At 39.3% G+C, this 14,639-nt stretch overlaps 3 protein-coding genes across 3 annotated transcripts; 1 reads left to right on the forward strand and 2 right to left on the reverse strand.

Moving 5' to 3' along the window:
• Positions 1-144: 144 nt before the first annotated feature.
• Positions 145-2,303, forward strand: LOC101739985 (chorion class B protein M3A5-like). The gene is made up of 2 exons (XM_004933180.4): positions 145-401; positions 1,794-2,303. Exons 1-2 carry the CDS (start codon positions 354-356, stop codon positions 2,244-2,246), a joined length of 501 nt encoding a protein of 166 aa, XP_004933237.1. The 5' UTR covers positions 145-353; the 3' UTR covers positions 2,247-2,303.
• Positions 2,304-4,746: 2,443 nt separating this feature from the next.
• Positions 4,747-5,769, reverse strand: LOC101740116 (chorion class B protein M3A5-like). The gene is made up of 2 exons (XM_004933181.3): positions 5,722-5,769; positions 4,747-5,199 (listed from the first exon to the last, which is right to left on the reverse strand). The coding sequence occupies exons 1-2, from the start codon at positions 5,767-5,769 to the stop codon at positions 4,747-4,749; spliced, it is 501 nt and encodes a 166-aa protein (XP_004933238.1).
• Positions 5,770-9,086: 3,317 nt separating this feature from the next.
• LOC101740255 (chorion class CB protein M5H4-like) lies at positions 9,087-9,997 on the reverse strand. Its single transcript, XM_004933182.4, has 2 exons — positions 9,872-9,997; positions 9,087-9,581 (listed from the first exon to the last, which is right to left on the reverse strand). The coding sequence occupies exons 1-2, from the start codon at positions 9,917-9,919 to the stop codon at positions 9,138-9,140; spliced, it is 492 nt and encodes a 163-aa protein (XP_004933239.2). The 5' UTR covers positions 9,920-9,997; the 3' UTR covers positions 9,087-9,137.
• Positions 9,998-14,639: the final 4,642 nt, after the last annotated feature.

Raw genomic sequence — 14,639 nt, forward strand, 5'->3', positions numbered from 1 at the left:
TGACGAAATTTGTGATTATAGAAGTATAAAATACAATCATAATAGTGTACAAACTTACAATTCCAATTAATTATAATCGAATTTCGACTACTGCGGGACCTCTAGTCGAATTGAGTTTCTCAAATTCCTTTACGCGCAGTTTGCTTAAAAGACAGTCCAAATTTTGCTTATTGCCGTAAAGAATTCACGTAATAGATATAATATAATAGATAAGAAACATGCATTCCGTTCGTACAGTGGAAATGAAAATTCCAATTTAGCAACGCTGATAAAATAGAATGCGGTCTTGTATAAAAGTAGTCGACTAGTTAATACAATTATAGTTCAATCAATTGGCTCTCGCACGCTTCAAAATGACAACTAACGCTCTCCTCGTATGTGCTTTAGCACTCCTTCATCAGGTATGTAATAAATAATAATAATAATAAAGATCATTTATTGCCTTTCACATCATAAAATGAAATACAAAAAAAAAGAAAAGCAAAAAAAAGAGAAAAAGGCAAAAGGAGGTGGCTCAGCTATTGCTGTTCAAGGTTGATAAATTGAACAGCGCTGATTTTCAGTCACCCCCGTTTCCCTTTGGTTCTTTGCGGGAATGAAGACTCCGTACGTGTGTACATACTCAGAATATGGTATAAATTAGTAAAATTAGTAAATTATAAAAATTTAAGAAAAAAACAAAATAAAAATCAAATTAAATGGTGAACCCGAAAACAAAACCAAAAATTTAAGAAAAAAACAAAACAAAAATCAAATTAAACGGTGAACCCGAATACAAAACATGTACATGAATACAAAACATAATAAGCACACAGTAATAACAACCTGAGGGCAGCTTAAAAAAAAAAAAATTTAATAAAAGGAAGTTTTCACAAGCTAGGATTAAATTAGTTACTATAAATACTATAAATTAGATTAGTTTCTGTGAGTCCAAAAGAAAATGTCTTTAACCTTTCTTCAAACGAGGTTCATGGAGAGTAATTAACGGCAAACAGCGCTTTGGCTCTGCCCGTGCCATTGCTGAAGTCCATGGGCGACGTTAGCCACTCACCACCAGGCGGGCCCGTATGCTCGTCTGCCTACAAGGGCAATAAAATTAAAAGCCCAGTTAACGTTCTTCTTCCGAGTGGGTATCTTAATTTTTGAAGGCCGTCTCTAATCTGAAGACTCTATGGTCACTCGTTGCAAAACTGTTCTCTCTAGCTTCAGCAGCCTTTAGTGCTTCAGGCATGCCCGTGAGTAATGTTATCGGTTTTGACAAATGAGAATCTGACCACGTAGTCTTTGCTCTATCACCACTATCAGCTTAACTGGACCTCACAAATACCTAACTCACTTAGAAATCGGAACGCATCATCGCATGCGACGTCGTCAACTTAGGATTTTTCGATGCGTTTCTTTCCGTACCTATTCTCTGGTACTCTAAGGAGATATTCTAACTACGCGCTGACGGGAGATGATGTGTAAATTCAATGACAGACATCGGTGACAATTTTTGAAAAAGACTGACCAGATATATTTAAAGCCGATCACAAAGCAAAGTATTCCGAAGGTAAGCCATCGAAGAAATGAAAATTCCCGATGATTGCTTCTTGGCAGAAGCGGGACGGTGCTACCGCTAATGATCAATATAAGGGTTAGGTATATATAGTATAATAAGATAGAGATAACAAGAGATGTTGAAGGAGACTGCAACTGCGGATGACGAGAAAGGAATAGTACAATTAAATATAATTTCATAACACAAGTTCATCCGAATCTGATTAAAAACACTGTTTTGTTTTTGTTCACAGTCTGCTGTGGGTCAGTATCTGAGTCGCGTCGGTGGCTGTGGTTGTGGAGGCGTTGGCAACGCTTTGGGCTACGGTGGTATCGGCTACAACGGCTATGTCGGTAACGATATCGGCGCTGCTGGAGCTCTAGGAGCTTCCAATGGAGGGTGTCTCAACGTCGTCAGCTCCTCTGCCGCTCCTACTAGTCTAGGTGTAGCCTCTGAGAACTCTTACGAGGGAACTGTCGGTGTCTGCGGTAATCTGCCACTCCTGGGTACTGCAGTCGTCACCGGCGAGTTCCCTACTGGTGGTCTTGGTGGTATTAACTACGGCTGCGGTAATGGCGCCGTTGGGATCACCGCTGAAGATCGCGCCGGTATCGGCTACGCCGGTGGACTCGGTTACGGATCTGGTTACGGACTCGGCTACGGAGGCTACGCCGGCAATGGATGTGGATGTGGTGGCGCCTACTAAATGTTAGAATATATATAAAAAAAAACTTTTTTTTAATAAATTCTTTGTGAAAAAATATTCTTAATGAATTTTAATAATATTAGTGATTTAAGATCAAATACTTTTTATTTTAGATGGTTTGATATAAATGCGAAACTATATTATTCAATTGCTGGGATCTACAGAATTAGCTTACTTAGTTTTCGGAGATTCGCTTAAACGTTCAAAGGTTAAGCAGATCGCGAATGCGGCTTCATTTCAAATCAGGGCCCTGGAACTATGATACTTTAAGACAAATATTTTTAGTATAGGAACTAGCGACATCTTGTAGCGAGGGACCCCTAACTTATATGATGTTAAAGCTAAGGTATTTAATTATTGTATAATTAAACACAGAAAATAAACAAAATAAAAATCATACAAGTCTTTATTTGTTACAGATAAATTGACTAGATTTTATCAATTTGTGGTTTATGAAAATTTACAAAATCCGTCATTTTAAAATAGAATATAGGATAAGTAATATGTTACTGCCATCTACAGGAGCAATAAAAAACTAATCGAAGCGAGGACGTCTAGTGGGCGACGCCCGTAAACATTTTTGTTGAGTGCTTGAGTTGCTTATCTATAACTAATTTATGTGTATAACCTATGTTTCAAACGGTCTCCTACATAAACTAAACATTACATTTCGAACAGTTCAGACTATAATTTTTTTTTTACAACTTGACTTGCTTTATTTTTAACTTACGACTACATCAGTTAACTGTAATGAAAGTGCAATCACTTTGCCGCGATGTCTGTTGAGCCGCATGAGGTCGAGCGTTGTCGTGTAGGAGCAGCAGGGACCAGGGACCAACCAAGACTGGTCAAACATCCGCTAGCTTCTTCATCATCATATCTAGTTCCTCACAGTACACACCTGTAATAAAGCTGGTGCCATTTGATAAGAAGTTGTTATGAATTATCTATCTATCTATATATAAAAATGAATTGCTGTTCGTTAGTCTCGCTAAAACTCGAGAACGGCTGGACCGATTTGGCTAATTTTGGTCTTGAATTATTTGTGGAAGTCCAGAGAAGGTTTAAAAGGTACATAAATATGAGAATGCTCAGAATTAAATAAAAAACTTTTTTTTTCCTTTGAGGTTTCCCCCGTCGAACGGATTTTTTTTGTTTGTTTTAAGTTTATTTTATACAAAAGTGTAGGTCTGTTATTTATCGATTGAGGCACTGCGAAGTCTGCCGAGTCAGCTAGTAAATAAATAAATAAATAAATAAATAAAAATCTTTTATTTCAAGACATAATCTCATAGTGTGTTAGTATTCCTTTGTTTTGTAATGCTTAGATAGGTGGACGTGCTCACCTGGTGTGAAGTGGTTACTGGAGCCAATAGACAGATACGACGTAAATGCGCCACCCACCTTGAGATATCAGTTCTAAGGTCTCAGTATATTCACAACGGCTGCCCCACCCTTCAAACCGAAACGCATTACTGCTTCACGGCAAAAATAGATACGGTGTTGGTACCTACCCGCGCGGACTCACAAGAGGTCCTACCACCAGTAAGTACGCAAATTATAATTTTGCGGATTTGATTTTTATTACACGATGGTATTCCTTCACCGTGGAAGTCAATCGTGAACATTTGTTGAGTACGTATTTCATTAGAAAAATTGGTACCCGCCCGGGATTCGAACACAGGTGCATCGCTCAACACGTATGCACCGGACGTCTTATCCTTTAGGCCACGACGACTTCAAATAGTTTAAGAACTATGTTAGTATTTATATCTAGTAACTCAGTCCCTGGCAGCCTCATCAAGCAGCATGTAGGACAAGCAACTTGATGAGCCTACCCAGGGTTGGTCCATCTAGTCTTTCTGCTAATACCCTCAAGATATTGTTGCTGCTTCCTCACACTCTACGCATAATAGATGCCACCTTTTTGCGCATTAAATACCTTAGCTTTAACAACATATAAGTTAGGGGTAGGTCGCTACAAGTCTTAAAGTATCACTAGATGATGACCGAGCTTTGCTCGATTTTTTTTTGTACAACGCCATCTTGTGTTGCTCTCAATTAAGAAAAATAGTATTATTATTCGCCAATAGATGTCGCGAAGAGTTGATTATTGAAAACACGAATAAAACAACATTTTCTGAAAATAAATCGTAGCTAGATCGATTTATCGCCCCCGAAAACCCTGATTTTATGAAAATCGTTGGAGCTGTTTTCGAGATTCAGATTACATACATATATATACAAGAATTGCTCATTTAAAGGTATATATCTTAAAGTATCATAGTTTCAAGGCCCTGGTTGCCGCATTCGCGATCTGCTTAATGTTACCTTTGAATTTTTAAGCGATTTTCCGAAAACTAAGTAAGCTAATTCTCTAGATCCTAGCTGTTGAATAATATTGTTTCCCATTTATGTCGAAGTATCTATAATAAAAAGTATATTTTTTTAAAAGAATTTATTACAAAAAAAACGTGTTTTTTTATATATATTCTAGCATTCAATAGGCGCCACCGCATCCACATCCATTGCCGGCGTAGCCTCCGTAGCCGAGTCCGTAGCCAGATCCGTAGCCGAGGCCGCCGGCGTAGCCGATACCGGCGCGATCTTCAGCGGTGATCCCAACGGCGCCATTACCGCAGCCGTAGTTAATACCACCAAGACCACCAGTAGGGAACTCGCCGGTGACGACTGCAGTACCCAGGAGGGGCAGATTACCACAGACACCGACAGTTCCCTCGTAAGAGTTCTCAGAGGCTACACCTAAACTAGTAGGAGCGGCAGAGGAGCTGACGACGTTGAGACACCCTCCATTGGAAGCTCCTAGAGCTCCAGCAGCGCCGATATCGTTACCGATATAGCCGTTGTAGCCGATACCACCGTAGCCCAAACCATTGCCAACCCCTCCACAACCACAGCCACCGACGCGACCCAGATATTGACTGACAGCAGACTGCAGACAAAATAATTTTCATTTAATTACTCAACATAGTCAAAATTCAATTCGCTTAGTTGTGAATTAAATAAAAAACGAAAGGGATAGCACGCACATTGAAGTGAGACAACCTACCTTTAGATGGTATCTGCAACTTGATTTTCTAATCCTTCTACATAATATTTAAAAACGTTTCCTAAGTAATTTGCTACATATTAAAAAAAAAACAGGGGACATCCTTAAAACTGAATAGTTTTTTTTTTATTGCTTAGCTGGGTAGATGAGCTCACAGCCCATTTGGCGTTAAGTGGTTACTGGAGCCCATAGACATCTACAACGTAAATTCGCCACCCACTTTGAGATATAAGTTCTAAGGTCTCAATATAGTTACAACGGCTGCCCCGCCCTTCAAGCCGAAACGCATTACTGCTTCACGGCCGAAATAGGCGGGGTGGTGGCACCTACCCATGCGGACTCACATGAGCTCCTACCCCCAATAAAAAACATGAAACATTCCATAAAAATAAAGAAAGAAAATACCTGGACGAAGAGTGCCGAAGCACAGATGAGGAGTGTTTTAAAGGCCATTGTTCCAATTGGATCTGAACTATGCTGTCTTCGGTTTTGTCAAGCATTAATATATGGAAAATTAATGCGTTATCATCAATCATACATAATCAGGCACGCAATACGCACTTATTACGTGATCATTGAAATTTTATTAGTCAACGCATGTTATCAGATAATAATGGTGAAACGCTTGCACCAATGACTTTTCGACGGTTTTGACTGATGGTAGGAACTCTTGTGAGTCCGCGCGGGTAGGTGCCATAGCCCTGCCTATTTCTGTCGTGGAGCAGTAATGCGTTTCGGTTTGAAAGGCGGGGCAGCCGTTGTACTGTAAAAACGGAGACATTAGAACTCATATCTCAGTGAACGAGCTCACAGCCCACGTGATATAAAGTGCTTACTGGAGCCATAGACATCAAATCGAATCAAATCAAATCAAAAAAAATTTCAAATCAAAAAAATTTATTCAACATAAATGCAAGTACATACTTGTTGAACGTCAAAAAAACTACCGCCAATTCACAAGAACTAGCCTCCGTCCTGAGAAGAATTGGCAAGAAACTCAGCGGCCATTTTTTTTTTTTTTTTACATATAAAATTATTATTTATTTATTTTTTAATATTAGTTTTTTTTTTAAATATGAATTTTTTACAATGAGTAATATAACGTAACAATTACTACAATATTGAAATGCCAGGAGCGAGCAACTCATTCCCACTTTGTGCAATCTTCTAGATAAGACTTTATAGTAAGCTTTATTGCACAGATGTTCTTTAATAGTCTACAACGTAAACGCGCCATCCACCTTGAGATATAAGTTCTAAGGTCTCAGTATAGTTACAATCTTACATAATCAAGCACGCAATACGCTAGTGTGCTTATTATTCAAATAAATAGTAGGGAAATTGTTGTGGTAACTAGATGGTCCAAAGGTCCATCTAAGACTTTGGTGGGAGCATATTATTATGAAAACTTCATGATTAAGGACGGGATAGCGGTTAACCAAAATTCGCTTCAGCTCCAGTGATTGATGAACGTAGTCATCTTTGGATCATAGCTACTGAATGTGAACATATCTCACCTAACTTCACTAAGATTTTAAGGTAAAAGTGATTTTTGAGGGGATCGTGAAGTAAGTTTTCAAACGATGAATATTGTTACGCCGGTAAGAGTAACGCCATCTATCGCCGAACAGTCGAACGAATATCGAAGGATCCAGTAGCATCTAGAACGTTCGAGAAGTACAACGCCATCTATTGTCAGATAGCGGAAATACACAATGCTAGACTTTTGTGGAATGTTCTCAACGATTCTAGGGATTTCATCTCGACTATAAAAGCGTTGCAGAGATGGCACGCGGTCAGTTAGTAATCGGAACTACTCGAAGCGAAACAGCGAACGGATCACCTGAAGCGAAGCGAATTGAGAATTTTAAAGTGTTCTGTGTGTGTTCTAAGTGTTGAATACAGTGTTAACTTGTAATTCGGTAGAATTTTATTTATCCCGAACCCCAGCGCGTAACAATATTATTTGTATATGTGCTAAATTTTGAGTCTTTCATACTGCTAACCCACAAAGTTTCTCGCCGAATCTTCTCAGTGAGGCGCGTTTTCGTTCCGACGGGACACTCTGCAAAGCACTCTCTTGCTAGGGCTTGTGTTAGCAAAGTCCCAGCCCTGTGAGCTCGCCTAGTTGTTCGGCGAATCTATGACCCCTCGAGGTCACTAGAATAGGTAGGAAAAAAAAGTAATCATAATGCGAAGTCTAAAGCATAAGAAGCCTAAGGTAGTTGTAACGACCGATGCGACAGTCTAGTAAGACCAATCAAACACATCCTTAATTCGAGTCCACGAATAACTTGCACGATGGAGGACCACTTCCACGCAGGATTTCCACGAAGCGATCCCGCAAAAAATATAATTTGCGTAATTATTTACTGGTGGTAGGACCTCTTTTGAGTCCGCATGTGTAGGTACCACTACCCCACCTATTTCTGCCGTGAAGCAGTGATGCGTTTCGGTTTGAAGGGTGGGGCAGCCGTTGTAACTATACTGAGACCTTAGAACTTATATCTTTTTTTTTATTGCCCTCGTAGGCCCGTTACCGTTACCGTCGTCCATGGACTTCAGCAATGCCAGGGGCAGAGCCAAGCCGCTGCCTACCGCTCAAGGTGGGTGGCACATTTACCTTGTAGATGTCTATGGGCTCCAGTAATCACTCAACACCAGGTGGGCTGTGAGCTCGTCCACCCATCCAAGCAATAAAAAAACCTCTCTCTCTCTCTCTCTCTCGGTCTTCCGTGACCACGAAAACTATAAAGTACAGAAACGTCAAACATATCATCATTATATCAATGCTGAACGGGAAATTAAAGTTTAAAATTAGTCTTAAATATCAAGGAGTGACGAGGGTTTGTGGTTTTAGCGTCTTTTCGCTTAATAAGCGACATTTATCTTTGTAAAGGTGCGTTTTATTTTGGTATTAGCATCATTAGTTCGGTGATTTTAATCAGACTTCAATTAAGTTTGCCCCAATCAAATACCTGAAGAAGATTTTTGATATGATATTATTATCGATCAGAAGTGAGGTAGTTAAATAAGAAATAAATTACACAGAACTGGCCTAATTATAGTTCACTGAATTAACCAATACTTCTAACAAAATGATTTCAATCTACTATTAACGAAAAATTACACAAGTCCCAAACATGTTTCAACAAGAACCGCACACACGAACGCCACGCACAAAAAAGAGGCAAAGGCTTTTTTTTTCTTTTTTTTTCCTACCTAAGCTGATAGCCCTAGGGGTTATTTCAGCGTAACCCTAACTTTAGTAGGTGAGCTCACGGGGCTCAAACCTGATGACGTTGCTAACACGAACCCTAGCAAGAGTCGTGCTTCGCAGAATCTACCACCGGATCGGAAACGCGACCCACTGAGAAGATCCGGCGAGAAACTCAGTGGGCTGTGTCTATGGTTTAGTTCGCTGGTCGAGCCCTTCGTCGCAAGCGACGGGTTCGACGAGGAGTGGGCTGTGTCTGAGAGGAGGCAAAGGCGCAGCAAGGGATCGTTTTTATAGTTTTAGCGCTGGCTCTCGGTCGGGGGTGGCCTGGACTCGGTACCAATATTTTTTCAAATTTTAATCTGACGCAAATGTGGCGTAAACGAAAGAGCTTTTCACCCTTCGATACAATAGTGCGTAACATAACTTTTTTTCTGAGCTTATGCTTAACTTTGAAAGCTTTAATAAAAAAAAACTATTATTTTAAGTAATTCAATTAACTTTCATGCCGTCTAGCCTTAAATATAGGAGAGGTAAAGACAGAAACAATAAATTAATTATAATCATATTTATATACTTATCATAATAACAATTATAACAATGCTTAACAAGGCCCTATTCCTTTGAAACCAGGGTAAGGTCTGCCGACTGGGCCATAGCCTGGACCCACAGTAGGCGCCGATATAGGCATTTCGTTGGTAATGCCGATCGCACCATCACCGCATCCGTACACGACCGTCCCGCCGCCAGCAGACGAGAATACTCCATCAGTAGCAACGGCACCCAAGAACGGTAGCTGACCGACTATCGTGACGGTGCCTTCGATGGAGTTTTCCGAATTCACCGTGAGACCGGTGGGAGTTATTGGTGATGTACTGGTTACAGCGAGACCTCCGCCACAGGACGCCGCCAGGTTTCCGGGGGCAAGTCCTATGAATCCTCCCGGAGCGTACCCGTCGTATCCTACGGCATCATAAGCCCCCCAGCCGGGGCCGTAAGGGGGATACGGCCCGGCTGCTCCACGACCTAAGCACTGACTGTGTACTTTCTGAAATAAAACAAAAGCAAATTAGGTGGGACGGTGGGAATCACTGGTGTTGGGACGTCTTGTGAGTCCGCATGTGTAGAAACCAGCATTCTGCCTATTTCTGAAGTGAAGCAGTAATGCGTTTGGGTTTGAAGGGTGGGGCAGCCGTTGTAACTATACTGAAACCTTAGAACTTATATCTCAAGGTAGGTGACGGAGTTTTACCTCGTAGATGTCTATAGGCTCCGATAACCACTTAACACCAGGTGGGCCGTGAGCTCATCCACCTTTTTAAAATTGTAACTACTTACTTGTACTAAGAGCGCAGAAAAGCAAAAAAGTGCAGTTCGTAAGGCCATTTCGAGCTCTTATTAAAAGGAATAAATTTGAAATAAAGAATTACGTCTTATATACGGAAAGTTAATTGAAATTATGGCATCATACAGATAAGTTGTTGGCGTAAGCCTTATATTCTATTATCAGTTATTATTCGATAAACTTACCTTACATGAGACTTACTGAAATTTTAATATTTTAGATTACACAATTACATAGTTCTTTAGCAATAACACATATTATATTGCGCGGACACGAGTTTTCAGTGGATTTTATCGCTAAATTTCACAATTTCCGTAAATCCATTACACGAATTATAAACGAAAACTAACATTATGATTACGCGCAAGAGATTACAAATTAGAACGTTTTTGTAAAATGTACTTTAAAGGCTTCGTCAAACAGAACGCGTACTTAGCGCGCGTCAGAGCGCTAAACTAACGCCGCGCTATGACGCCGAGATGTGTTGTACTACAATGGTAACATACCGTCACACAGAGCGCCAGCGCTATAGCGCTTATAGAGCTGGCGCTCTGTGTGACGGTATGATACCGTAGTAGTACAACACATCTCGGCGTCATGGCGTAGCGCTCTGACGCGCGCTAATTACGCGTTCTGTTTGACGAAGCCTTAACAACTTCACAGAGTCGTAGAGAAAACAGAAGTCGGAATGCGATTTCAAGAGTGTTGCGACTTCATACATCAAACACTGACATGTCTATAATTTTGGCATTCTGTGAAACAATTTGAATTGAGTAGAGTAGAGTTGTCTAAGCACCTCATTTCAAAGCGTTCACAAAATACCTTAATCGCTTTGAACAAACCCTCAAAGACGTTGAACGTTTTACGACCCATCGGTTGGCTTAGCATACTATATAATATATTGTTACTCTAAATTACAGCAATTAAAGAATATTACAGGCTTCAAACTAGAATGCGGGAATGCTTTGTGGCATTAATAGGAAGTAGGAAGTAGGAAGACATGTGGTGTCTACCCGTACAGATTTCTAATACTAGATTAGATTCTCTTACTAACTTAAGCGGGCTCAGCTGATGTGATCTGACATCTACCACACCGCACCCTATTGGATTGTAGGAAATAATCATTATTTGATATTACTTTTACGCCGGTAAGAGCAACGCCATCTATCGTCGAATAGTAGAAACGAATGTCATAAAGAATGCTCGAGAAGTACAACGCCATCTATTGTCAGATAGCGGAAACACACATCGAGGCTACTCGACATTCCCAGAATGTTCTGGATAAATCTAGCGATGTCTTATCGACTATAAAAGCGTTGAAGAGATAGCACAAAGTCAGTTTGCAATCGGAACTATTCGAAGCGAAACAGCGAAGCGGAATGGAAGAAGCGAATTACGATTGTTAAGTGCTCTGTAAGTGCTTTAAGTGTTATTAACACGTAACTCTATTTAGAGTTTTAAATTTTACTTTGGTGGAACTTTTATTTATCTCGAACCCCAGCGCGCAACAAATACCGTTCGGGTCAAGCCAAAATCTGGGAATTAGTAATTTTTATCAACTTGAGATCTTCATTTAAAAATTTATAAAATTTGATAATTGGTACGGAAAATTTAAAAATGAGCGACTTTTACCGTCTAATTTTTAAGATATTTTATTTTTATTTTATTAATTCGATGTTTTTATTATTGCTTTGATGGGTGAACGAGCTTACAGACCACATGGTGTTAAGTGGTTACTGGAGTCCATAGACATCTACAGCATAAATGCGTCGCCCACCTTGAGATATAAGTTCTAAGGTCTCAATATAGTTACAACGGCTGCCCCACCCTTCAAACCACAACGCATTACTGGCAGTAATTTACTGCTTCACGGCTGAAACAGGCAGGATGATGGTACCTAACTGTGCGAACTCACACGAGGTCCTACCACCAGTAATTACGCAATTATAATTTTTGCGGGTTTGATTTTTATTACACGACGTTATTCCTTCACCGTGGAAGTCAATCGTGAACATTTGCTAATGGAATACCATTAGAAAAATTGGTAGCCGCCTGCGGGATTCGAACACCGTTGCATCGCCAGATACGAATGTTTTTTTTTTTTTTTTGGATGGTTGGACGAGCTCACAGCCCACCTGGTGTTAAGTGGTTACTGGAGCCCATAGACATCTACAACGTAAACGCGCCACCCACCTTGAGATATAAGTTGTAAGGTCTCAGTATAGTTAGTGGGGACAGCATTGACATAAGTTTTTGGAACGAAGTTCCTTACGGCAGGCTTGGAGGGGATAGGGATTTTGCTGCGCGACCGAACTGAAAAAAATGTGATAAAGTGTGTAAAACAGTAAGAAAAAATCCATGGAAAAAAGTGCGTGGAATAAAACCGTTAAATGAGACGTGCGCAGGCGCGACAGTCGCATACACAAGCGAGTAGTGTATAATACCTTTCTCTTTCTCCCTCTTTCTTTTCGTTCTCTCATCCATTCTCTTTCTATTATTATTTCTATTTTTCTATTTCTATGTAATTTTATGTTGTCAAACAAAAATAAAGAGACATATTTTGTTATTTTAGTTGATAATTTGAATTACGTTGTTTTTTTTATGTTAAGTAATTTATTATTTCCTAAAATACTGAATTTCCTAAATACTTTCTTGTACTTAAATAAAAACTAATCAGCAAAATTTAAGAAAAAAATCAAGAAAACCTACATAAAATTGAGCACGATTTTTTTTGCAATTTGTGTCGATTTTACATTAACCGAAGGAACTTCCTTCCTACCTGGTGTCCCACGACACCACATAATTTCTTTTTTTTTAAGCTAACCTTTTGATTTTTACTTTGTCCATGTATTATAATATATACTTTTTTCTTTGCTTTACTTAGCGTATACATCATCCTTAATTTGTGGTAGCATAGTCGAGCGCTATGTCATGTCCTTCTACAAACGAGGCTTGTGGAGAGTACATAACGGTAGGCAGCGGCTTGGCTCTGTCCCTGGCATTGCTGAAGTCCATGGGCGACGGTAACCAATCACCATCAGGTGGGCTGTACGCTCGTCTACCTACAAGGATAATAAAAAAATAAAAAAACTGACTCAGTGGATTGTAGTTTTATTGTACTCAAATCAAATCTTCTCTCTTATTAAAACTAACAATTAATTGACATCTCATTTTTAGGCCGCTCCCTCATTCATCCTCGCCATCTTCTTCACATTGTCTCTATAGCTGGAGGTAGGACCTCATCTGAATCCACCCTGCCTATTTCTGCCGTGAAGCAGTAATACGTTTCGGTTTGAAGGGTGAGGCAGCCATTGTAACTTTACTGAGATCTTAGAACTGATATCTCAAGGTGGGTGGGGCATTTACGTCGTAGATGTCTATGGACTCCAGTAACTACTTAACACCAGGTGGGATGTGAGCTCGTCCACCCATCTAAGCAATAAAAAAAGGTCCTTTTTGATCCTTCGGTGGTATCTTACCTGTCACTCGACTGCCTACAAAGGCAATAAAATAAATATTACTGGTAGTAGGACGTATGGAAAACCGACATGGATAGCCACCACATCTCTCGATATCTTCTAGTTTCGCCATATTTTCATATTATTATTATTACTAGTGGCCCCACAGCAGTCGAAATTCGATTTTTTTATTTTTATTTTTTTTATTCTTTATTAGAGCCATACACCTATTAGGTTAGTCGGCTAAAAATTAAAAATTAATTCGAATTTAATTAATTAAAATTATAAGTTTTGTACACTATTATGATTCTATATAATCATCAAACAGTCAAAGACTATTTTAAACTCGTAATTCTGTAATCACAGATTTCGCCAAGACTACACTATAAAAAATATTAACAAAGACTAACAATATTTAATCTCAATTTGACAACAGACGTCAAGAACAAAAGTTTGACAATAAATAGGATGCATGCGTGTGTGCGTCAAATATATGGTATGTAGTGTGTGTAATGTTTTCTTTATTGATTTAATGTATCTTTTATGCATTATTAAAAAAAAATTAGCATTGTGCATTTCTTCTCATCAAAATTTCATACTCCTCCGTTCGCGCAATTTTCGTAAAAAGGGATACAAAGTTTTTGCTTCACGTATTAATATATAGATTGTCAAACAGTCAAAGACTATTAAACTCTTGCTTCTATTATCACAGATTTCGCCAAGACTACACTTTATACAAATATTAATAAAGGTAAAATTATTTAATCTATTCTCAATTTGACCACAGACTATAAGCAATAAGAAAAGTTTGACAATAGTCATTGTATTCATGCGTGTGTGTGTCAAATACATGGTAGTGTGTTTTAATGTTTTGATTTAATGTATTTTTATGCATAATTAAAAAAAACAATATTTACATTCTGCACTCCTTCTCTATTAGTGTGGGAAATTTCGTACTCCTCCGTTCGCGCAATTTTCGTAAAAAGGGGTACAAACTTTTTGCTTCACGTATTAATATATAGATTATTTTAATTGGCAGAGATGCGAATGTCGATATGGATATGTGGAGTGACAAGAATGGACAAGATAAAGTATGAGTTTAACAGAGAAAGTGTGAAAGTAGCCCCGGTAATCAACAAATTAAAGAGCGGACGGTTAGCGTAGTACGGACATGTGATACGTAGAGAGAAGATGCATGTGACTAGGAGATGTGATGAAAATGGTAGAGCAAGGTAGAGGGGAAAGAGGTCGACCGAAGAAGACATGGATGGAGTGTGTGAATGACGATATGAGAGAGAGAGAG

Source organism: Bombyx mori, chromosome 2, assembly GCF_030269925.1.
Source record: "Bombyx mori chromosome 2, ASM3026992v2".
NCBI lineage: Eukaryota > Metazoa > Arthropoda > Insecta > Lepidoptera > Bombycidae > Bombyx > Bombyx mori.

Excerpts from the sequence above, each read along its gene's own strand:
- LOC101739985 (XM_004933180.4), top strand. The coding sequence starts at position 354 with ATGACAACTAACGCTCTCCTCGTATGTGCTTTAGCACTCCTTCATCAG. Across the intron at positions 402-1,793 it reads CTTTAGCACTCCTTCATCAG|TCTGCTGTGGGTCAGTATCT; the intron begins GTATGTAATAAA and ends TTTTGTTCACAG.
- LOC101740116 (XM_004933181.3), bottom strand. The coding sequence starts at position 5,769 with ATGGCCTTTAAAACACTCCTCATCTGTGCTTCGGCACTCTTCGTCCAG. Across the intron at positions 5,200-5,721 it reads CTTCGGCACTCTTCGTCCAG|TCTGCTGTCAGTCAATATCT; the intron begins GTATTTTCTTTC and ends TTTTGTCTGCAG.
- LOC101740255 (XM_004933182.4), bottom strand. The coding sequence starts at position 9,919 with ATGGCCTTACGAACTGCACTTTTTTGCTTTTCTGCGCTCTTAGTACAA. Across the intron at positions 9,582-9,871 it reads TTTCTGCGCTCTTAGTACAA|AAAGTACACAGTCAGTGCTT; the intron begins GTAAGTAGTTAC and ends GTTTTATTTCAG.